The sequence below is a fragment of the Pteropus medius genome, unplaced genomic scaffold, assembly GCF_902729225.1.
Source record: "Pteropus medius unplaced genomic scaffold, Ma_sr-lr_union100, whole genome shotgun sequence".
Classification (NCBI taxonomy): Eukaryota; Metazoa; Chordata; class Mammalia; order Chiroptera; family Pteropodidae; genus Pteropus; species Pteropus medius.
Window position 1 is genome coordinate 26,940,331 of NW_024340696.1, and position 26,395 is coordinate 26,966,725.

The 26,395-nt window shown below is 34.2% G+C and overlaps 1 protein-coding gene across 5 annotated transcripts in view; it reads left to right on the plus strand.

Annotated features, from left to right (window-relative positions):
• The window catches only part of AFG1L (AFG1 like ATPase), a 169,864-nt gene that overhangs the window by 101,273 nt on the left and 42,196 nt on the right, over positions 1-26,395 (plus strand). For all 5 annotated transcript variants that reach the window (XR_005654315.1, XM_039869898.1, XM_039869910.1 and 2 more), the window contains one exon: positions 18,102-18,184. Coding sequence is in view for 4 of the 5 variants with exons in the window: in XM_039869898.1 (XP_039725832.1) it covers positions 18,102-18,184 (83 nt within the window). In the remaining variant the exon portion in view is untranslated. The remainder of the gene's footprint in view (positions 1-18,101; positions 18,185-26,395) is intronic.

Genomic DNA, 26,395 nt, shown 5'->3' on the forward strand with positions numbered 1-26,395 from the left:
GAATAATTATTTAATTTGCTTGAACCCTATATTGAGAAAACTCTAAAAAGCCACGACTGTTTTCTTCAAAGCCTTCACTGTTGGGCTGGATGGACAGGGCAAAGGGAGGTTGTGAGAAATCCAGATAGCAAATAACACTGGCCGAAGCTGGTCAGAAAAGGGAATAGATAATTAGACGTAATTAGCGTGTATGAATTGTTGTCTCTCTGCCCTTAGCTTGAATAAATTTTGAAGAAAAAACCCTAGTGGTGAAAATCCTTTGATGTAGGAAGAGTCATTGTGGCTTGGCAGCATAAAGGCAGTGTTTTATACTTCTTACATAATGGTTGTGATACAGAAAGAGTGAATGGACTCTGCACCCTCCTGTCTGCTTTATAGCAAGGACTTTTGGATTCTCTTGAAACAAAATGCATCACAAGTTTTTAGTTGTTAGTAATGAGGTAGCAGACCTCATCAGTGCTCAGAGGAAGCCATCTTTAGCTTTTGTTTAAATCTTAATCACAGTTTTTTTTCTTTCTGGGAAATCTGTTTTCTTAAATCAACACTTCTCTTTCTTTTTTTGCTTGAAACTCCAATAAGGGAAGAGAATAATGGTAAGGAATAATAAGAAAGCTAAAGAGAAGAGTTAAACAAAAATTATCCCATAAAAGACTTATACATTTTTGTGTTTTTAATCTCATAGGAAAAAGATTCTTGCTATATTCCTTTTTGCCTCGTTGTTAACATTCTAGTAAGGTTATTTTATAATAAAACGTGTAAGAAAACATATAGAAAATGATTTTAGATTGGTTTTTGAAAGAACTTATTTTTCACATTAAAATTACGCAAAGTAAAATGTGTTCCTATTTCACTGTAGTTAAGTTTTTAAATGGAAATCAATTTGGTTAAAAATATTACTCAGTAGACTTACCATAAACTTTACTTACTTGAGAGACATAGTGGGAATGCAGGTTTGGGAACCTACTTCTGTGTGGATAATCTGTATCTACTATTGGGAAGACAAGAAATTATTCTTGAGAAAGCATTGCATTTATTTTGAAATATTCTAAGACCTGAAACAGTAAATCACCTAAAATGCAGTATGTTTATTCTGGTAGTAGAATTATGTTCACTTTGACTATCTAAAATATTTTTAAGAAGAGAAATTAACTATTTCAAAATTCTAAAGTAAATCATGTATTTTGGTAGGGGGGCTAAAACAGTTCACACATTATCTTCCATATCAAAATAATATCTGTAAGTAAGTTTTATATTTCTGATAAATTTTCGCCCTCTCCTCTAGCTATTTTGGAATTATATTTTTAAAAAAATTTACCCCTCAGATACTTAAGTACTCAGATTTCCTTCTAATTAATACTTAACACATTTTAATTATAAGACTTTATGCTGTAGTTATCAGTGGTCCATTCCTTAATGTGTAATTTATGAATCTATTTTTGTAAGTGTTGCTTTGCTTTAGTGTATTTTTATTCTGACGTTTTGATTCTGGATAGACTTCTTTCAAGCCACAATGCTCTGAGATGCTTTTGGCTACTTAACCCATTTTGCATATTGTGCCATTTGTAGAATAAAGTAGCCTTTTATACTTGAAGTTGATTTGAACTCTGAAAGGCAACACCTGAACATCTCACAAAACTGGATAATTATGGCTGATTGTGTTTTTCAGGTATAGGTCACAGGAAATTCATTTGGGGTAAAGTATGTACAAAGCTAAGAAATATGCAGATTTTCTGTTGTAGGATTGTGTAAAAATTATTTACAGTTAATACTTGCATAAAGGTTAGAAAGGTTGATGAAGTGATATTTAGTTTTGCTTTACTATTCACTGCATGTCAGAATGTAATTATGACTGATTCATGAAACTGTCTTAGAAACGAACCATCTTTATTAAAATGCTGATCAAGATAAGAGCTGACAGTAATAAAGAATAGAACATTTTAGTCTTGTTGCTTTTGAATGATTGCTAATTACCCCAGAGGTCATGTATAGTGCTTGGTAGGATTCATTGACATTATTTCTTTTAAGTCTGCTGTTTCAACAACATCTGAGCATGAAGACACAAACTCTGTGCACATTGAACAATAGTTTGGCTAAGTTTTTGAGGCTTCAAGACTTCCAAGAAATCTTTTTTTGCCATGGTGAATTTAGCTTCTCTCTCTCTCAAAATTATAGTGTATTAGGGGTGCTTAGTACAAAATACTTTGTATATTATTTACTATTGATCGTGTCTACACTTGCCATTTTTAAGTTGGTGTTAAATAGTATGCACAAGTTGTTGAGATAGTGTCCTCTCTGAATTACACACAAACATAAAATTAATAAGAACAAATGTGGACTGGCACTTAAATTAGAATCTTAGAAAGGACTTTTTAATATATAATCATAATGTACTTTTATTATCAGTAGTCAGTATTCAACTTATTTTTGTTTTTATTAAACTTTATTATTTGTCTTTAAAGACATGTGGAAGTACTTATCGTGTATTATAGTGTATTCCTAAGCCAATAAAAAATGATTGCTAAGATTCATATAAAGATATAATTGATTAATTGAATAAGCTAATATAATGTCTAAAGTAACATCAACCTCTGAAATTCTTAAAAACTGAAAGTAGAAGAAACCACACAGTCATATTGTACTTATTTATGTGGTTTTCCCATGATACAGCAGAAAAAATAATGGATTAAGAAGGCAATTGTGGCTCTGCCACTGGCTTTGGTCGTCTCTTGAATCCACTTCAGTTTACATTTTTTTCATCTGTAAATGATGAATTCAATTACAAGATGGCTAAGGCTCTTATTAAACTGCAAATATTCAAAATTATTATTTCAGAAATTTACTCATAAATATTTCTTTTGAACTATGATAGATTTCTCCCCCATTGTTCTAAATGTGGTGTTAAGCCCTGGGCTAGGTAGTGTACAAAAGCCTAGATGCTCCAAGTTGCTCCACTATTATACCTTTCTAAGATAAATAACAAAAAAAATATTCACATTTAGACATGCATTTATTAAGTGCTTAGTCACTAGGATTACAGTGATGAATATTGTCCTGAGATGAATCCTGCCATCAAGGAAGTGAGGGTGTTCTAGTAGAGGAAATAGACACACCAACAAATAATAATAATACAGTATAGAAAAATATACTACAATATAGATGAGCAAAGAGTGATTAACTGTGTGTTGGGAGATTACAGTACTAACAATTATTTAAAATTTGTGGTTTTAATTTAATATATTGTTTTTTATAAGTTTTCTATTTTTTGTAATGCTGGCGATTGTGAAGGATGAGTGAATGAAATGAAAATTTATATGAATTCTGAATGGACTTCTGTGTGTGTCTACAAATCTCAGAGGTTGATGAAATTTATGCCTTTTCTTTTCTTCATTTGGTCGTAGCACTGCCATCACTTTCGGTTTAATAAATAATCATGCTTATGATTTTGTTTTGCTCTAACTAGAATGAAGTGAGGATTTTCCTGGGAAAATTGGACAAGGCTTAGGGAGAATGGATGGGCAGAGGAAGAAAACTAAAAATGGTTTTAGTGGGAGAAGTTACCTGAATAACTAAATAAATTATGAATAGTGAGAGCTGAGAAATATAGAGCAAGGAATATGTAGAAACACTTTTTGAGGGGGGAAAATGTAATAGGAAAGGGACTGTACTCTAACTTATAAACAGAGATTGAGAGAGCCTTTTTAACAATGAGGAATATCCTCATTATATGTGGAAGGCAGAGTGCAAACATGGGATTGTACATCTTAGACATTTCATAATTTAGTGGAGTGACTAAATCAGGGTGGTTATTCAAACTCTGACAAGTGGTACTCTATTGACAGGTCAATCAGAATAGACACTGGGCTATGAACAGTCAGTCACACCATACTGGTATGTGCTAGTGAGTACCAGGCTTGCCTGTAAATAAAAGTGTGTGTGTATGTGTGTGTACTCACAGGGTGTCAGAATTTGAAGGAACCTTAGAAACATTCATGCCACCACCTTGTTGTACAGTGGAGGCAACTGAGGCTCTTCCCTAAGATCATCTTGCCTAAGATTGCCCACCTAGGGGCAGAGCCCGATCTAGAGCCCAGATTTCCTGCTTTTTGTTGGGAATTCATGCCACCAAACTATGTTGCACAGTGTGTGTGTGTGTGTGTGTGTGCGCGTGCACGCGTGTGCGCATTTTAACATTGTATATTCATTATATTCACATGTTATACTCTTAAAGATCTTTGGGTAGAATTAATAATATTCTCAATTGCTTTTATCAATAAGCAATTCTTTATCTTTCTTTTATAAAAGTATAATCTACCTTATTAATGTACCTTTAGTCATACACAATGATAAGTTAAATATATAGAGATATCTAAATCTTGTTTTAGCCAATAGCTTAAAATTTGCTCTTCAGATCTTTTATCAGAGATAAGAATAAGTTGCAAGATTGGCTGAATTCATCTTTATCTTCCTCTTTTCATCTTTAGATAAAAGTGTTAATGAACAGTGAAATGACAAAAACTCAAGCAAATACATTGAAGAAAGAGCAGAACCAGAGTTTAGAATATTTATAAATGCTATCCTGGATACTAAAAGTCTTAATAACCAAGTCTCCAAAACTAGACAGGTTATTTTTTAAGCTAAATATTTTATTGAGATTTAGTTTTTCTTTATTATTCTAGAAGTTGTGATTATAATGTAAGTGAATTGCATGCAGTATGGACTTTGTATATTTATAGTATGGATATATTTTTTTAGATAGAAAAGTTAAGTTATTTTTTACCTCAGATTATTTGTATAGAAGAAGGAAAAATCTTGTGGGTAAATTTACTGGATTTTGAAAAAATAGATTTTGTAAAGCTGCATATTTGGTGTGAAGTTCCTGTTTGTCTGGAGATGTATTGCACAGTTCCTTTTGTGGAGAAAATGAAAGCTTATAGGAACTGCAGTTATGCATTTGGTAGCATAGTTATAAAAAAATTCTTAAAAGGTACTTGCATCAACATCTTTCTGTGATATATTATTCTTATATTTTTTTACATTCTTTTTCTTTCTTTTTTTTTTTTAACCTCAGGAATGAGGACTCTGGTTTTCTTGCATAAAGTAAACAGTGGGAGAAGAATAGAATATTAATTAAAATTCTGTTTGTTATGACAGAGCTGGAAATGTATAATGGCTGTGATTTCAATAAGATAGCTATCAGCTTTTTTCAAGCACCACTATTTGGGGATAATACATGAAGTTTTCTAAGACCTTTCCTTTTATAAAATTTCATGAATGATAAACGAATGCATGTTAAGTTAAAGAAATCCAATCATCACATAAATGTGTATATAATAAATATCAAAACTCCACTTTCACTACTCTTCCTTTCCCCATTTTCTCCTACCCTCCATCCCAATCTCATTTTTAATTCTCTCCTCAGGAGTAGCCACTGTTAAAAATTTGATGTGGAGAAGTAACATCAGCATCATGGCTGAATAAGACATCTCTTGTTTATGTGCCCCTCGCCCCTGCCCAACGATTTGGCATCCATTCATAGACAGAAGTGCCTTTGTGGGAGCTGTTGGATCCAGCACTATACACCAAGGGATCCAGGAGGAGGCTTGCCCACTTGTGTGTAAGGTAATATGCATACAGACCTTGGTCCTGGCTGTGGACCCTGCAGTGACCTGTGAACCAGCTCCAGCAGCTCTCAGCCTTGGTCTCTGAGTCCCTGGAAACATACTGTCTTGCACAAGCACCCAAGGATGAGAGAGCCTTTGTAGATGTACAGGTTTCTAGTGGAAAACTTTCAGCATACCATTGGAGGAAAAAAAAAAACAAGTTTGGACACATTGGAGAGGGTAAGAGGAGCAGTTGGACTTTACCTGAATCAGTCATCACCTAAGGCAGCACAGCCTAGGGCCAAAAGAGATCTTCTTGCCCTGTGATTTCTCTCACTGGGGAAAGTACGAGGATGTGAATGATCATTTGGCTTCTGCAGCTGTGCAGGATGCTGCCAAAGAGGCTCATTTCTTTTTTGCCTGATCCGGAGTACTGAATCATGAGTTGCATGGCTGGAGGGCTGGAAGATGCTGGGGGAGCAGCAGATAGGACTCTCAGAGGACATTAAAGGGAAGCAGATCCTACAAACTGCTTCATAGACATCATCCAGAAGCCCCGCCATGAGCCACAGATTCCCTCAGCTGGCCAGATGGCATCCTCAGCACTGTGTGTACCACACACACACACACACACACACACACACACACACACACACACACACACACACACATACTCACACTCTACAGCTGGTACCCTAGATGTCCTCTGATGGCAGTGGTGAGAGTGAGCTTTGGCATACGACTAGTGAGCATGTTCTGGGCCAGGGGGAGTACACAAACTTGAGCTTTAGTGCCACCTTTGGAAAAACAAAAGGGAGGCTGTCAGCACTTGGCCTAGTGCATTGTGGGATCAAGAGAAGGCATACAAGCTTAACAATTCTGCCACAAAAGAGCAAGAATCATGGAGCAGGTTTATCCATAGAAGATGTGAGAAGCCCTGGGATACCTAACATGGCTGATGGTATTTCTCTCTGAAAGCAATTAGTAAAGACTGGAGTAGTTTACTGCTACTTCAAAGGTGAAGACAGCAGTGCAAAACTTCAAGGAATGTGAAAAATCAAGGCAACATGACACCACCAAAGGATTACGATAATCTTCTAATAACTGACCCCAAAGACATGGATTTCTGCAATTTGCCTCATAAAGAATTCAAAATAGCTGTTTTAAGGAAATTCAGTGGCACAAGAAAACACAAGGACAATTTAACAAAATCAGGAAGACAATAAAAAAAATGAGAAGCTTAACAAAAAGTGACCAAAAGAGAAATAGGAATTCTGAAGCTGAAAAATACAGTGAATGAAATGGAAAAAAATGCACTGGAGCATCACCATCAACCTTGATCAAGAAGAATCAGTGACATTGAAGACAGGAACTTTAAAAGCATCCGATCAGAGGAGAACAAAGAAAAAAGAATGAGAAAGAGTGAAGAAAGCCTACGTAATCAGTGGAATACCACCAAAACAAAAACCAACTTGTCAATTATTGGGGTTCCTGAAGGAGAAGAGAGTGAAAAGGGGAAGAAAGTTTATTTAAAGAAATAATGGCAAAGAACTTTGCAAATCTGGGGAGAGATTTAGGTATCTAAGTCTATGAAGCTATAGGTTATTAAACAAACTTAAAGAATCCTCTCCAAGGCACATTATAATAAAACCATAAAAATCAAAGACAGAGAATCTTAAAAGCAGCAAGAGAAAAGAAACTTGTAACTTGTAAAGGACCCTTATAAGGCAATCAGCAAATTTCTAAGCAGAAATGTTACAAGCCAAGAGAGAGTAAGATGATAAATTCAAAGTGCTGAAATTAAAAAAAAAAAAAATCCAACCAGGAATACTCTATCCAGCAAAGTTATCCTTCAGAAATAAAATGTAGATAGAACCTTTCCCAGACAAACAAAAGTGATGACGAGGGAGTTCATCATCACTAGACTTGCCTTATAAGAAATGCTGAAAGGAGATCTTTAAGCTGAAATGAAAGGACAGTAATTAGTAACATGAAAACATAAAAATATACAACAAACCAGTAAAGATAACTATGAACAGATGCTCCTTGATTTATGATGGGGTTGCATATCGATAACTTGTTGTAAATTGAAAATATTAAGTTGAAAATACATTTAATACACCTAGCCTACCAAACATAGCTTAGCCTGGCCTACCTTAAATATGCTCAGAACACTTATATTATCCTACGGTTCAGCAGTTATCTTGAGTTTCATCTCAAGAGTAATTGCTTCCCTTCTCACCAGAAGTAGGAGACACACATGGGAATTTTGTAGATATGGTAGGATGTGAAAACACAAAACGCAATATCCAGAAAATGTTGGCACACAGTATGCTGTAGATATAGATTGCTGATCCTCATGATTGTGTGGCCGACTGGGAGCTGGGGCTCACTGCTGCTACCCAGCATCACAGAAGAATATCATTCATGTATTGCTACCCCAGGAAAAGATCAGAATTTAGAATTTGATGTATGGTTTCTACTGAATGCATATTTCTTTCACACAATAGTAAAGTTGAAAAACTGTAAGTAGAATCATCATAAATCAGGTCCATCTTTAGTCAAATTCAGAAGACTCTAATATTGTAATATCAGGTGATATATTAACCACTTAACTCTAGTATGAAGGTTAAAGGACAAGAGTTTCAAAATACCTATAGCTACAATAATTTGTTAATGAATATGCAATATAAAAATAGGTAAATTTTGACATCAAAAACAAAAAAGGAAGGGGTAGTAAGAGGGTACAGTTTTTAAATGCAGTTGAAGTTGTTATTGTAAAATAAACTGTTTTTGTATTTTATGTAAGCCTCATGGTAACCTCACAGCAAAAACCTAGAGTGGATTCACAAAAGGTAAAGAGAAGGAAATCACAGCATACCACTGTGGAAAATCATCTATCTGTTCGTAAAGAAAGGCAGCAAGAGAAGAAGAAAGGAATGAGAGAATTACAAAACAGCCAGAGAACAGTTAATAAGATGTCATTAGTAGGTCCTTACTATCAATAATTACTGTAAATAAATGGATTAAATTCTCCAATCAAAAGGCATAGGATGTCTGGATGGATTAAAAAAATAAAGACAACTATGTGCTGCCTACAAGAGACTCACTTCAGATTTAAGAACACATAGGTTAGAAGTGAAGGAATAGAAAAAGATAATTCCATGCAAATGGAAACCATGAGAGAGCAGGGATAGCTATATATATATTAGACAAAATAGACTTTAAGTCCAAAACTACAACAAGAGGCAAACAGATTATTATATAATGATAAAGGGGTCACTTCATCTAAAGATATAACAATCACAAATATATAAGCACCCAACATCAGAGAACCTGAATATATTAAGCAAATACTAACAGATCCGAAAGGAGAAATAGACAATACAGTAATAGTAGATTTCAAACAATGGGCACAGGAACTGTATGTCCCAAAGACATACAAATAGTAGATTTCAAACAATATATTAAGCAAATACTAACAGATCTGAAAGGAGAAATAGACAATACAGTAATAGTAGATTTCAAACAATGGGCACAGGAACTGTATGTCCCAAAGACATACAAATGGCAAGCAGGTACATCAAAAGATGTTCAACATCACTGATCATAAGAGAAAAGCAAATTAAAAACACAATGAGATATCACCTCATATTTGTTAGAATGGCTGCCCACAAAAAAACAAGATTAAGTGTTGGAGAAGATGTAGAAAATAGGAAACTCTTGTACACTGTTGATGGAGCTGTAAATTGGTGCAGTCACTATGAAAAACAGTAAGGAAGTTCCTAAAAAAATTAAAAATAGAACTAGCATATGATCCAGCAATTCTAATTATGAGTATATATCTGAAGGAAATGAAATCACTGTCTCGAAGAGATACCTGCACTCCCATGTTCCTTGAAGCATTATTCACAATATTCAAGACATGGAATCAACCTAAGTGTCATTCTTTTAAATGGCTGGTTTGATTTTTATTTAATTTAATTAATTTATTTATTTTCCCCAATTCACTCATCTTTTTTTTCTTTTTAAAATTTATTTATTTATTTATTTTTGTGGTGACATTGGTTAACGAAATCCAATAAGTTTCATCTGCACTTTAACAGTAAGGCATATATATATTTACACTGTGTGTTCACCTCCCATAGTTAGATTTCTTTCTGTCACCACATATTTTACCCCCTTTACTCCGTCTACCTCCCCCCTCCCCCCACCCCCTACTGGTAACCACTAGTCTATAGTGCTTTGATTTTTAAAATAATCTGCTATTTTTGTATACTTAGGTTTATTCTAGTTTTTTACTTTTCAAATAATGCTTTAAAAATCTGTCTACAAATGTATTTTAGTCACATGAGTCAATGTTTCTGTAGGATAGACTCCTAGAAATGGAACAAAAGTTCTATGCAATTAAAGCTTTGTTAGCTTTTGTCAAATTACTCTTTACTTGTGTATTAGCTAACATTGAAAATTAAATGGTGAAATTGAATTTACAAATAGCAAGATAATATCTTTTTAAGAAGCCATATTAACCCTTCTAGAACACAGCAGGGTATAAATAAATAAATGACAAGAAATCATGTGGAGTTGAAGTATGATGCTCTGGGAATTTTATTGGATTTTTTTGTACATATTGAGTCAGCAAAGGGTTATTGCTAAAGTGTAATTACCAAAATATTTACAGATGGTGGAATTTTTGAACTTTTGTTCTCTTATTCTGAACATAGAAGGTATGTGTCGTGACAAAGAGCCCATGGTCTGCAGTGAGAGAACTTCAGCAGTAGTGTTAAGAATTTGCCCACGGTCTGCAGTGAGAGAACTTCAGCAATAGTGTTAAGAATTTTAGGCTGAAAAGGATCATAATTCAATTCCTTTATATTATGGAGGAGAAAACTGGTATCCAGAGAGGTTAAGTAACAAGCTAAAATCACACAGTTAGACAATTAACAGAGGACTTATCAATTCTGAAAAATTTTGTCCATGATTAGGAGCAGAAGAAAATGATAACATGAGGTAAATATCTGAATACTAATCATACTGTCAGAGCTAAAGCTGTATTTTATTCATTATTATATCTCCAGTAACCAGGGAAGTGCCTGGCATGTAGTGCCCAATATTTGTTAGGTTGAATCAAAATACATATTGAATTTTCAGGGGTCTTGCTAAACCTTAAGTGTACATTTTTGTTATATAAAACAATGTAACATACTTATGAAATATAGGGAACATCTTTAGTATTACCCTGAAAATCAGTATGCAAAAATATTACATTAAGAAGAGTTTCTATGACTGTTGGATACAAGGTCAGTGTTCAAAAATTAATTGTTTCTTTATGCTGTTACACTATTGGTGGGAGTATAAGTTGTATGATCTCCTTGGAAAATGCAGTATTTACTAAAGCTGAGCATACTCTTACCCTCTGGTCCAGCATTTTCTTCTATGTATATATCCAATGAGAACATGTGCACGTGGGCACTAAAAGTCACATGCAAAAGTTTCGTGGCTGCATTATTTGAAAGAGTTAATATCTAGAAACAACCCAAATGTCCATCAATAGTAGAATGAATCAAGAAATTGTAGTGTATTCGCATGGTGGATACGATCAACAAACTGCAACTATATGCAACATGGATGGATGAATCTCACGAACAGGAAGGAACATGATCATAAAAGAGTACATATCGTATGATTCCCCTTACACAAAGTTCTAAAAACAGGCAAAATTCTATGGTGCTGGAATCAGGATACTGGTTACCTTTGGGGAGGTAGAAGAGAATATACTAGTGAGTATTCAGAGGTGCTAGTGATGTTTTATTTCTTGATTGAGTTGGACATTTATAATTTGTGTACTTTTCTGCATTTATGTTATACCTAAATTGTAAAAAGCTTAAAATATGCAGAAGTTTATGTATTGAATTTTTATATATCATTGCTTAAGTTTATAAGTTGTACTACATAATTAGTTTAAATGAGACTGAAGCAATTATCTTAGAATATAAAGCTGTTTTAGTGTATATCTGAACATATACCTGCCTCTCCCAGCCCCTCCACCCCTCAAAAAAAAGACACCCCACCTGGTCTCCCACCCTTTTTTTTGGTTCACTAACTTTCTTTACTTTTTACTTGTCGTTTACTTACAGAAGTGTATTCTTAGCAAACGAAATAGTACAGTATGCAATACAGCTTTCCTGTATTTAAATCTAGTTATTTCTCTCATAGAAATTTCAATATATCAAAAAGAATTAAGCTTAGAACTATGTGTATGATATATCTATCATCTCTATATGTATAGGAAAAACTTGAAAGATATAAGCTACAAGCAACCTTTTTTTCTGAGAAGAGGATAGATTTTCTTTTCAACTTTTATTCTTTTAATATTTGAATTTCTTACAATGAGCATGGATCACTTTTTTAGTTTAAAAAACAAATTTTTAGAGCATTAAGTAAAAAGATAGATCTTAGTTATTTAAATATTTTATTTCTTGGAACTAGAAAAAGTCTCAGCCATTTTTTCCTTTTATGCTTACTTATTAAAAATTTATAAAACCAATCAGTTGAATATTGTCAAGAAAAATTTCAATAATTTTGATCCTTTAAATTCCTACTTAATGTAATCACTTCAATAAGACATAAAACTTAAATTGTCATTTTTTCTCTTTATCCAAATTTTCTATAGTAAGCAATATTACTTTTATAATAAAGGGTATTTAAAGTAGGCAGATGTTTTTTAGTTAAATTTATTAGGCTGACATTAGTTAATAAGATTATATAAGTTTTAAGTGTACAATTCTATAATACATCATCTGTATATCGCATTGTGTGCTCACCACCCAAAGTCTAGTCTCCTTCCACCACCATATATTTGACCCTCTGTATCCTCTTTAACCTCTCCCTACTCTCCTTCCCCTCTGCTAATCACCATACAGTTGTCTGTGTCTATGAGGTTTTCTTGTTTGTTTTGTTTCTCCTTTTGTCGCTTTTTGTTTTATATCCAACATATGAATGAAATCATGTGTTCCTTGTCCTCTCCCATCTGACTTATTTTGCTTAGCATGATATTCTCAAGATCTGTCTGTGTTGTCACAAATGGCAGTATTTCATTTTACGAGTAATATTCCATTGTATATATGTACCATATCTTCTTTATTAAATCATCCATTGAAGGACACTTAGGTTGTTTCCCTGTCTTGGCTATAGTGAATAATGCTGCAGTAAACACAGGAGTACATAAATCTTTATGTACGAATAAATGTTTTCAAAATTTTCAGGTAGATACCCAAGAAAAGGGATTGCTGGGTCATGTGGTAATTCTATTCTTAATTTTTTGAGGAACATCCATACTGTTTTCTATAGTGGCTGTATTAGTTTACATTTCCACCAGCAGTGTATGAGGGTTCTTTTTTCTCTACATCCTCTCCAGCACTTGTTATTTCTTGTCTTATTGATAGTAGCCATTCTAACGGGTGAAGTGGTATCTCATTGTGGTTTTGATTTGCGTTTCTCTTATAGCTAGTGAAACTGATCATTTTTTCATATATCTGTTGGCTATTTATATGTCTTCTTGAGAAAAGGGTCTGTTTAGGTCTTCTGCCCAGTTTTTAATTGGACTTTTTGGTTTTTTGTTGTTGTTGTTGGCTTGTATCAGTTCTTTATGTTTTGGTTATTAGTCCCTTATCAGAAGTATGGTGTGCAGATACCTTCTCCCATTTGTTAGCTGTCTTTTTGTTTTGTTTATGATTTCTTTTGCTGTACAGAGGCATTTTAGTTTGATATAATCCCATTCATTTATTTTTGCTTTTACTTTCTTTGCTTTTAGAGTAAAATTAATAAAATCCTCTCTGAGACCAAGATCCATAATTTAATACCTATGTTTTCTTCTATGTATTTTATTGTGTCAGGTCTTATATTTAGGTCTTCAATCTATTTTGAGTTAATTTTTATGTATGGTATCAAATAGCAGTCTAATTTCATTCTTTTGCCTGTGGCTTTCTAGTTTTTCCAGCACCATTTATTGAAGAAGGTTTCTTTTCTCCATTGTATGCTTTTGTCTCCTTTGTAGAAAATCAGTTGTCCTTATGCATGTGGGTTTATTTCTGGGCTCTCAATTCTATTCCATTGGTCTGTGTGTTTTTCTGCCACTACTATACTGTTTTGATTATTGTAGCTTTGTAGTATAATTTGAAGTCAAGGAGTGTGACGCTTCTGACTTTGTTCTTTTTTTCTCAGGATTACTTTGGCTATTCGGGATCTTTTATGGTTTCATACAATTTTGATGATTTTTTTGTTCTATTTCTTTGAAAAATGCCATTGGGATTTTGTTGGTGATTGCATTAAATCTACATATTCCTTTAGGTAATGTGGTCATTTTTTTTTTTAATTTAATTTTTTTTCTATTTAACATTTTTTAACATTTTATTTATTTATTTTTTTCCCTCCACCCTCTCCCCTCCCCTCTAGTAACCACTAGTCCATTGTGCATGTCCATGAATCTCTGTTTGTTTGTCCTGTGGTAATGTGGTCATTTTAAGTATGTTAATACTTCTAATCCATGAATATAGAATATCCTTTTTAAAATAATTTCTTTCAGTAATGCTGTTTTCAATATATAGATCCTTCACATTGTTTAAGTTTATTCCTAAGTATTTTATTCTTTTTGTTGCCATTGCAAATGGGATTGTTTTTTTCATTTTTTTCCTGAAATTTCATTGTTAGTGTATAGGAACACAATGGATTTTTGTACATTGATTTTGTATCCTATAGCTTTACTGTATTAATTTATTGTTTCTAATAGTTTTTTGGTGGAGCACATCTTTATTATCTCAGTCTTTGCTCACAAGGTTGATATGTTATAGTTTTAAAGAATTTTCTCCACAATGTTTATTCTTTTGTTCCATCTGGGAAGGGAAAAGGCAGAGTAGAAGCCATGTAAAGTTATTTTGTGAGATGGCTCTTTTTTCTAATGATATTATTCAGAATTGCTAAAAATACAAATAATAGGTCTTGAGGAAAATGCAAACTGCTGGAACATGGTTCTTTTAGTACTACATTTTTCTTTACAGAGTCGAAGGCCTTTGACTCTTGAATATGTTCCCAGGGGTGTGTTAACCTCCTCCTTTTTCCTCCCCAAACTTCCTAATTGCATTTTTAGATTGAGTAACTGTATTTGTCCTTTGTGTACATAAATATACAAACGATTTTAAAATACAATTTTGTTTGGTGGCTGATTAGTTTTATGCATTTGAATTGGCTGATGATAAGAGGTCACAGGTCTTGTAAACATCCTTGGAAATTAGGAAATTACTTAGCGATCATACCCTTATGACTAAATTCATTCTCAACTTGGAAATATCTTAGCTTTCACCCTCCTCCACCCTCTGCAAAATGTTTTTGAAGAATCTAGCTTAAGAGAATAAAACCTGAAAATTGGAGGTTTATTTTTCTTTAAAAATATAAACTGAGTGTTACTATTTTTCAGACAATTAAGAACTAACACCTAAGGGCTTTGGTTATGGTTCTTTTGCTGTTGATTAGGTATTCCTCGGTGGTGATTAGTGAATGTACAAATGCAATCATTTGGTAGAGCTTAATCACTCATATGAGAGAGAAGTTAGTTACTCAGAAAGTGAAATCGAAGCTTGTATAACTTCCATTAACCTTTTTTTTTAATAGCAAAAAAAAAAAAAGAAAAATTTTTTAGTAAATTAAGAATACTGAGTTATATAAGATAAATTGTGGTTTAAAAGAAATAGAGAACCTGGGGAAATATGTGAATATATTACTATACTATTTATTATATTGTCTGTGATACAGGTAGCTTATGAATAATTGGCCCTTAACCATACCAGGACAAATTTCCCTCAGAGAATAGAGTAAGAAGTGTTGCTTAATCAAGAACCTCTCTTGCTTTTTGTACTGAGTGGCCGAGCACCTCCAATTATAGCACGGACAAGGGAGAGGAAGTATCTCTTTTCCCAGGTTTAGTACTTTACTCAAAATTGAGAAGAAAATATAGGGCTATCCTTTTTATTTTTTACAGTCATCTGAGGCAAGGGGAGAGTGGAATACATGTATTTGGGCAATACTGTATTTTTTTCTGATGAAATGGGTTACAGGGCCTGAGTTCTGAGAGCGAAGCCTGGGAAGTGTGTTGGAATGACTTCGAATGATGAACTAGGAATGTCTGTATAGGGAGGCCAACTGGCTGCTCAGGTTAAGCACTGTAGGGAGGCATGACTTTGTTAGGTGAAGGGGTTGCTTTTCACATACATGGTTCAAAAGCTCAGCTTTATAGGTTTCCACAGAGGACCAGCTTCTTCTTGGGGATCATTTTATAGTAATCAAATTCACAATTGCTAATATTTAGTTGACTCCTGAACAACACAGGTTTAAACTACATGAGTCTACTTATAAGTGGATTTTTTCAATAAATACTATAAATGTATTTTCATTATGATTTTCTTAATAACATTTTGTCTAGCTTACTCTATTATAAAAACATAGCTTATAAAATATGTGTTAATTGACTGTTTATGGTATTGGTAAGGCTTCCAGTCAACAGTAGGTTATTAGTAGTTAAGTTTCTGGGGAGTCAAAAGTTATACATGAATTTTGGACTGTGTGGGGTTTGACACACCTAACTCTTGTTTTGTTCAAGGGTCAATTGTATAAATCAAAATGCTAAACCTATTTCAGCCTTGCAGCCTAGATTTCTGGGTCTTTATTCCTCGGGTGACCAGCTGTCCCAGTTTGTCCAAGACTGTCATGGTGTTAGCACTGAAAGTCCTGCATCCAGAAAAATCTCTCAGTCTTGGGAAAACTCAGTCCTAGGGGGGATGGTTAATCACCCTATTTTACTTCCCTGAGCCTGTAGCAGCTGCAGCCTGGGAGGAGGGGAAATGCATCCTCACTCAGCTATATACTGTCTCCTCCCTGTAGTGCACGTGATAAATAAACAGCCTTCAGCCCAGGCATAGCACTACAACCTGGATGCAGTTTCAAGCAGGAAGAATGTTGGTACATCTCAAGTGCGCCCAGATATTACTGTTCTGGTTATTGCTGCACAATAAATGACTGCAAAATTTCGAGGCTTAAGATAATGTACTTCATTATCTCTCTTGGTTTTTTGTGGGTCAGGAATTTGAGAAAGGCTACCTGGTAATTCTGGCCCCCTTAGTACCATAATGGCTATGACTGGAACAATTGAGGACTGGTTAGACACCTCTCTCTTCATGTCATCTCAGGGCCTCTCCAGATTGGCTCTCTCTATGGGCCACTGTAAGCTCTCTCATTACATGATTGCCATCAGGCAGTTCGATACTTACCTGGCAGTGTAGGGTTTTAGAGCAAGTGTCCCAGCCAACAAGTAAGAAGCTACCTTGAATGTCACTCAGGATATTATTACATAGTATCATTTTCACTATAGTCACAAGACTCGAAGGAGTGAGATATAGACCCCATTTCTTGATGATTGGAGTGCTAATGTCACAACATGTTGGGATGGAGGGACTATTGCAGGCATCTTTGGAAAATAGTCTGCCATAATTACCTTGGCACCCAAATACAATTTTTCATTAATAAAAGTAGTGAAGTTGTTAAAATATAATTTTTTCCTCATGAATTTTCATAAAGCAATTTTCATTTTGCATGAATAACAGATCAGCCTGTAAATGTTACCTGTCTGTCTGTCTGTCTGTCTGTCTATCTATCTATCTATCTATCTATCTATCTATCTATCTATCAATATACATCCCCACTCCTCCAGCAAAAAGAAGCCAACTGACCAAGATAGGTGTAGCAAAAGTTCATATACTTCTGTAGTGAGAGTTTTAGGGTATGTGTATGAGCATACACGTGTGTGTGAATTTCTATGCACATATGCACCCTGGGTGGGCAGTAGAAAGGAAAGAATAATTGGGAGAAGAGAAGGACATTAATGGCACAGGACAGCTCGGGTTGTAGAGAGGTATTCACATCAGGAAAGAACTTGAAGACATTGATAGCTGGAGAGGGAACTAAGGGACAAAGGGCATTGGCAGTCATTTAGAAGTTAAGGACAGATGTACATATACTATCACTTTAGAATGATTACCTTATTTAAAATGTTGATACAGATGTTCTGGTCCAACTCTCTTAAACTGTCTCTCCCACTGTGATACTTAAGCCCCATGAATTATTCTTTCTGATTGCCTCCAACTTCTTACTTCCTGGTAATAGAAATTAGGGTTTTAACAAAATGTAGAGCAGTTATATAGGGAATTTGCTGACAGAATTGTTTTAGCAAATTTTCAGGAAGACATGCTTCAAATCTTTTAAACTGATTTTTTTGGCTCATTAGATATTTAATATTCGACTTTTATGATTCTTACGTGAGCTCTAGTGTTTTGTCCTAAACTCATTATATTATTTTATTGAGAAAATTTCAAAAATTAAAAATAGGATACCAGAAAGGTTATAATTGTAAGCCAACACTTGTTTAAAAAGGTATTTTATGTGTTTGGATTGTAGGAGTACTGTAATACAGTCCAGCTAGACTCTGGGGTAGATTACCGGAAAAGGGGACTTCCTGCTGCAGGAAAACTCTACTACCTGTAAGTTTTTCTTTTTAATTTGGTTTTCTAAGATTGCTGTCTAATAGTTAATCAGGAAAAGATGAAAAAAAAAAAAGCAGGGTAATTATGAGAACATGAAAGGCTAGTTTTGAAGCCTGTGGTTTTTAAAATACAAAATGTTATAATATTAACTTCTTTAAACTATGTTTTTTTGCCATCCACATTTGCATGATTTATAATGTGTGATTGGATGAAACCCTAATTAGTTTTTTGGGGGAGGAGTGATGACAGATGGTTAGAAAGTAATGAGTATCCTCTTATAAGACACTCTAGTATTAAGAGAATATCTTCATTGTGCTAAAGTAATTAGTTATTTGTGGACATCTTCTGAAAAATGTGCCATTTCTGTACCCCGAAAATTGTTGTTTTCTCTTTTTCAGACAATCTGTTTGTATTTATCATTGTTGACTGACTTCCGTTCATAACTATGTAAAATATATGTACACAAGTACAAGTGGGTACATTTTGTCTTTTAAAAAAAATTTTTTTAATGTAAGTATAGTTGATATACATTCTTATATTGGTTGTATTAGTTTTAGGTGTGCAATATAGTGATTCAACATTTTTATACCTTACAATGTGATCACCCCAGGAATTCTAGTGATCATCTGTCACAGTACAAGCATAACAATATTATTGATTATATTCCACTTCCTCTCTTTTTCTTTTAAAAACAAAAACTCTCCTGAATAGGTCCAATTTATAATGAATGTCTTCAGCACATGCAGTTAGTGCTGAAAAACAAATATAGTTTGTTTTAAAATGTTATTTGTGAGAACCTGAAAAGGAAAAAGTGCTTTACAAATGTAAACTGTTGTTTAGTGCGTGCTGCCAGTGTTTGGCACAGAGTGGTTTTCCAGTAAATAGAACTGTCTAAGGGCTAATTGTGATTTAACTCAAAGGCATGTTTCTGCTAATTTAAATTTTGATGATAACGTGCATATGAGAGGTTCAGAAAAGTTCTCGTCTCTGCCACCTTGTAAGCAGAAGTACTTTACTGTTTTTGAAGCAGAAATTAGCTAGAAAAATCACATAATTAAAATTGCATCCTTTACACTGTACCAAGGGGACTATTTCCATTTATTATTCAGATTCTGATGATTATTTATAGGAGGTTCTTCATCTACCCTTAAGTACTTTGTCTTTAAAGTACTTTATAATTTAAAAAAATTCTTATAGCACTTTTTTTCTGCTTTAACTTAGACTTTTTCTCCCCCAGTTTCTTTCATGTTTGTGTTTTCTGGACTTTTTATTTTCCTGATATTCACAAACTTTCCCTGATTCTTTGCTACCTATTTACTGATATTCCAGATGTATGGTATTTAGAAATTAAATTATTATTATTCTCCTTATTCTTTAAAGAAGGTAATCCTTGTCCCCTTTTTCTCACAAAATATATCTGTATATGGAAGAATTAAAACATTTTCTAATGGGAAGTTCCTTGAATAAAGATGGTAATGTGGGTTTAAATCATATTTGTTTTGTAGTGCTAGAGAGGTCTCAGTGGAATTTACAGGAGGTGGAAAGACTGTTTCTGCTTGGAGCATGCATAGCCATTTTCTCTCTGACCAATCTTGGGTTACCTCTTCCTCTTTCTTCTAAAAGTAATGCAGTTCTAACGCAATAAAATTAAAACACGCACATAGGAGGAAAACAGAATCTAACAACATCTCAGACAGAGTCCGGAAAACAAAAGATGCCATGAAGCTCTGGAACCCCTTTCTTAAAACATATATAACTTCATTTAATCCTCAAGGAAGGTAGATTTGGTCATGAATTTAATATGGCTTTACCATAGTTTGGTAACCAAGGAGAGCCTGGGGACACACTTCAGTCAGTCAGAAGGTAAAGCAGATGTGTGTCCCTAAGGAGAGTTAGGAATTAAAATAATCTCAGAAGTGTGAGAATAATATTAAGTACCAAGACGGGGTGCTAGGAACATAATTTATAGTTTCACATGAGCCGTAGGGTACAATTCTTTTAAGGCAGAGTAAAAGACAATGCCCTGGGGTCATATTAACATTTCTGATTTAATTAGATTTCTTTTTATCTTATAGGAGAACATTAATTTTCCCCCATAACAGTGGGGGAAATTTAATGTGCTATGCTATATGTTGCCCTGTTAAAGCATGTGTTTATTTTGTTACCCTCTATTTAAACATCTGGAATTGGTTCCTGAAAATCAAGTCCAGTCTACCCCCTTGTCGGTTTCACTAGAATCCCAGCTGGTTAAAAACAAAACAAAATTTCTAACTCCCTTCCAAGGGGCACCAGGCACTATCTCAGAATTTGATATAAGCAGAATCCCATATATGATCTTTAACTAAATAGAAATATTCATTAACTCAATATTTTATTAGTCTAACTTTTGAAAAGCCATTAAAAAATGTCCCCAAATATAATCCAAATAATATCAAGAATTACTAGATTTAAAAAACTACCCTAAAAATTAACATGGAATATTTTCTATGGTTTATAATATTGTCTGGTTCACATAAGACATAATTTATACAAGGTATTGTATGTTTGTATGTAATTTACTTCATTTGTAGTTTTATATCACATTGAATTTAGAAATCTTACAGTACCTTTATAATAAGTTCCAGGTGTTTTTAGCCTATCCCAAGAAGTTGTCAAACTAATATGAAACAAACTCAGAGAATTGAAAGTTACAAGTTACAAGCCACAGAGAGCGTGTGTGCCAAATACCCAACCTTTTGCATAAATTAAAATATCCGATGGTTGTCCAGTTTTTCTTTTTGCTGTAACAGCATGGTTTCCCCAGAAGTGAGCACAAAGTTATTTTCCTCCTGGTTGCTGAGTGCATTGGGCTCAATAAGATCCCCATGTCTGGAATATAGTTTGCCTAAATCCAAACAAGTCAGCCAAGTATTAGGCTTGGACCAGTTATTTATTTTGTACTGCCTGGTGTTTGCCAAGAGTAGCCCCATCTCATGCCTTCCAGAGAATTAAACTGCTTCAGATTAGCTCTCTGCTTGGGAGCAGGTGACACTAGAGGTTATTATCTTATATAGGCACTGAGCAGCTCTTTTCAGACAGGAAATAGCACTACTGAGGCATATGTGGGATGTGCCCCAGGCCATTTTACTGTCACTTCTGTGAATGGTTATGGTTTCTGTGCGAGAGGAGGTCAGATCACCTTGGACTCACCCTCCATTTCTGTCTCTTTTCCTTTTTCATTCACAAGTTGAATCATACAGCTTCTTTCTACTAAGTTTATTGAAGGAACTGCATATTGTTTCTATGCAAACACCCTATCTCCATTATACTCACCTAAAAGCACCCCACCTTCAACATAGAAGCCATGGCCTCAGTCGAAGATTTTAAACTGACCCAAAAGAGAGGGTGGGAGGTGTTGGACCTGGAATTCAATTTTACCTTGCTTATGAGTTAATCGGTTTACCTGTTATTATTTTATGGATGCTGGCAGAAGACACAAGAGACCTGAGTTAGAAACAAAGGATTTTATTATTCTTGGCACAGAGAGCATGTTGTGTTAGTTCCCTCCTTACCCCATAGTCCCATTGGGAAGGGGATTGAGTTTTGCCGAGGGTCCAGATGGATGCTTGCATAGGCAGTGAATTGTATTATAGGACAGGAACTCTGAGTTTGGGGAATATACTATTTTAAGGCAGAAGTAAGCAAGCCTTCTTTTTGTCTCAAGGTATACATTGACTTATCCCTCAAAGTTTCTCACTGCAAATACAACCTTGAGAAATGGTTAGGGCCTTGCATTCTTGGCATACTCAGCAAGATATATAGGTGAGTGAGAGACTCATGGAGGGCCATTTCTCCCAACAGGGGACATTTACCAGGCTTTTAACTTTAAAGAAGCCAGGCTTTCTCCTTTTGTTTCATTTGGCTCCTATCCACCAAAGTCATCCAATAAAGTTATATCTGAACATGTAATTCAGTTATTTAATACTTCAATTAAGTTGTTTCAAGACCATTTCAATTTTATGTATATGGGGACTATGGACCATACTGAAAATGATGAAAAATATGTTACAACTTTTTCAGACACAGTCCCAACATTCACATATTTTTACCTGTCTAATATAGTACATCCTTTTATCCATCTTTTGAACAGATTTAAAAAGAAGTTTTTCCTTAAATACTTTTATCAGCGGAAGTTTCATGTATCAAGTACTCTTAATCTTCTACTTGGGAAATTCATTTCTGAAACTGTATCTTTGAACACTATCAAAAATAAAAAAGTTTATTGGCCAAAATCACGCAGCTTCAAGGTTATTGCTCTGTTTTAGAAGGTCTGTGAAAACAAAGACTGGAGCTCATATAAGTTAAAACATACTTCCCCACAATCAGTAACTTCTTGTTTCTTGTTTGTGGTATTCCCTATACACACGCTTCCAGCTGAGAGAAACAGATCAATGAAAATTTAAGACATTTCTTAGTTCGATTGTTACACCTTCTCATATCTAAACTTTAGCAGAGATCTGTCTTCTGCCTGGAAAGTTGCCACCCTCTGGTTCAGTAGTCGCTAGGACATCACCATCCCCCATCATTACCATTCCAGGTGTTTGTGCCCAGACATTGAAATCTGTAGTTTCAGTCTTAGTTTTTTGTTTTGTTTTGTTTTGTTTTGTTTTTACCAGAGTACCAGCCCCATCATTTCCTCTTTCAATTCCCACTGAAGAACTTCTAAAACAACTACCAATAGAAGCAACATGAAAATTGTTAAGTCTAGCCCCCGTAATTTTAGACTGTAATTTGTTTCAGTTCCATGTACTAGACTGTCTAGTCCCCTAGCAGGTGGTATACATACCCCATTGAAGCAGTTTATTTCTCATCTATAACAAAGTTTTTTATAAACTTATGCTAAATATTGGCCTGCTATGCTCCTTTTCCCTTCAGTTCCATGAATTCTCTCATGTATCTTTTACATCATATCATTCCAATTTCTGACACTAGTTTGCATAGTGTCCCAATGGAGCAGTGATGGTATTGAAAGGAAAATACACAGTTGAAGAATATACAATTTATTTAGCAGCATAGGATGCAGAGACATATCCATGTAGAAGCAGTTGCACAGAACAGAAGACAAAATAGCATATTCTCATTTGAAGTTCTAAATTTTTCTGGCCTATGAAGGTCCATTAGCTTTCTGTTTTCTATTTCATTGAATTCTTCACACTTCTTATTATTTACTTTCTTCTGCTTAGTTTGGATTTAATTTGCTCTTTTTCTGGTTTTTTAAAGATAGAAACCTAAGTCTTTGATTTTTTAAAAAATTTTCTGCTCCCCTTACATAAACATTTTAATGCTATAAATTTTCTTCTCAGTACTACTTTAAGTGCATCTCATACATTTTAATATGTCATGCTTTCTCTTGCGATTTGTTTTTTGACCCATGGGTTATTTAGAAGTGTGTTGTTCAGCTTCCAAACATTTGCTGATTTTTCTATACCTCTTTCTGTTCCTGATTCCCAAATTTAAATTCATTATGGTCTAAGAACCTATATAGTATGGTTTGAATCTTCTAAATTTATTGAGACTTGTTTTATGGCCCGGAATATGATGTATCTTGGAACATGTTTCTTGTGTGCTTTGAAAGGATGTGTATTCTGCTGTTGTTGATAGGGTGTTCTTAAATGTCATTTGGGTCAAGTTGGTTGATAACGTTATTCAAGTTGCTTGTACCCTTACTGATTTTTTCCCCTGATTTCTCTATCAATTATTGAGAGAGGTGTTGAAATTTTCAATTATAATTATGGATTTATCTATTTTTCTCTCTGTGTAGCTCTCTTTTTAGTATTCTACCTCGCAAATGCTAGCTCCAAGGGCCTCCCCAAATTCTGAATTTTGTTTTCTGAACTCACGGAGACCATTCGGGATCTGGCTGAGTTTCCTATTCTGAAGCCTGGAAACTCTTGCCAAGTAGGAAATAGGGGCTCACCTCATTTGTTTCCCTTCCTTCGAAGATCACTGTCCTGTGCTTTCTGTTACCAGTCTCTTAAAGCCATTGTTTCATATACTTTAGACACTATGTAGTTTTAAAAAGGAGAGTAAATCTAGGCCCTGCTACTTCATCATTGCCAAAAGTAGAAGTCTCCAATCCATTATCCTGAAAACTGGTAAATGAAAGAAAAGAATCAAGTGTTTTTCCTGTCTGTTTTAAAAAACCTGATCCTCAGTATAACAAAAAATAGTTGATGGCAGAATCTTATCTTTATAGAAATTTTCTAGATAACAAACAAATGAAAAAAGGAGAGAAGTAAAATAGGTTTAGAATATCACCATTTTGCAAAACTTTCATAATTTGGATATAATGATCTTAAGTTCTACAATATTTGCTATAGAAATGGAACCTGAATTTGATCAATTTACAGGCAATATTAAGGGCAATGGTATGTGTTAAATGACATCATGGGAGTATATTCATCAAAATGTAGACTGTAGAGTTTTTTAAATTACATAAATAACTTGCTTCTTCAATAAATAAGTAAGAAAAAATAGAGGGAAAGATGGAGAGGGAGCCTGTACTTTAAAAGAGACTTAACGTATCAACCAATTGCAGTATATGGAACTTATTTGTATCCCGAATCAGACAGACTATAAGAACAGAAACAAAAACAAAACAAAATAAAAACTATGGGACAGTCAGAGAAATGAAAACACTAATTGGATATGTCATGATATTGGAAAATTATTGCTAACTTTGTTAGGTGTGATTAAGAATGTTATTTTTATTTAACAGCTTTATTGAGATATAATTCGCTTGCCATATAATTCCCTATTTAAAGTGTATAATTCAATGACTTTTAGTATATTCACAGAATTGTGCAACCGTTATCACAATCCATTTTGTTTTAAATGTTTTAAAACATTTTTATCATCCAAAAAAGAAACTCTGTATCTCTTAACCATCACTTCTTTCTCCCCACATCTACCCCTGCCCCTCCAGCCAGCTCAGGCAATCTGCTTGTATACATCCTATCTCTATAGATTTGCTTATTCTGGATATTTCATGTAAATGGAATTATAACAATATGTGGCCCTTTGTGATTGCCTTCTTTCATTTAACATAATTTTTTTAAGATTCATCCATGTTGTAGTGTGTACCAGTACTTTATTCCTTTTTATTGCCAAATAATATTTCATTGTATACAACTTTTATTTATCCATTCATAAGTTGATGGACATATGGGTTATTTCCACTTTTTGGCCATTGTGAATAATGCTACTATGAACATTGATGTGCAATCTTTTGTGAGGACTTTTATTCTTATTTCTTTTGTATAAACTTAAGATTGGAAATTCTGGGTATGATAATTCTATGTTATTCTTCTAAGGAAATTCCAGACTGTTTTTCAAAGACAGTCGTACTATTTCATATTCCCACCAGTAGTGTATGAGGGTTACCATTTCTCTGTGCTAACACTTGTTATTATCTATCTTTTTGATTCTAGCCATCTATATTAGTTTCCTAAGGATGTTGTTATAAAGTACCATAAACTGGGTGACTTAAAAAAAAAACAACAGAAATTTGTTGTCTCACAGTTCTGGAGGCCAGAAATCCAAAATCAAGGTTTTGACAGGGTCACACTCCTTCTAAACTTGTAGGGGAGACATATTCTTTTCCTCTTCTGGTTTCTGTTATGTGCCATCAATATTTTGTGTTCCTTGGCTTGTAGACGTGTCACTCCAATCTCTGCATCTGTCTTCACACGGCCATCTTCCTGTGTGTCTCTTTTCTCTTCTTATAGGGACATTAGTCATATTGAATTACAAGCTCATCAACTTAACTAATTATATCTACAATGACCCTATTTCCAAATAAAGACACATTTTGAAGTGCTGGGGATCAGGACTTACACATATTTTGGGGGGGAAACACAATTCAACCTAAACACAATCCTAGTGAGTGTGAAATAACATCTCACTGTGGTTTTTATTTTGATTTCTCTGATGGCTAATGGTGTTGAACGTCTTTTTTGTGTGCTTGTTGACTGTATATCTGCTTAGGGAAAGGTCTTTAGATATGTCGCACATTTTTAAATTGAGCCATTTGTCTTTTTTATTATTGAATTTTAAATCAACATTGTGTTTCTTGGATAATCTCACTTGGTCATGGTGTATAATCCTTTTTATATGTTACTGGATTTAATTTGCTAGTATTTTGTTAAGGATTTTTGTGTTTATATTCAT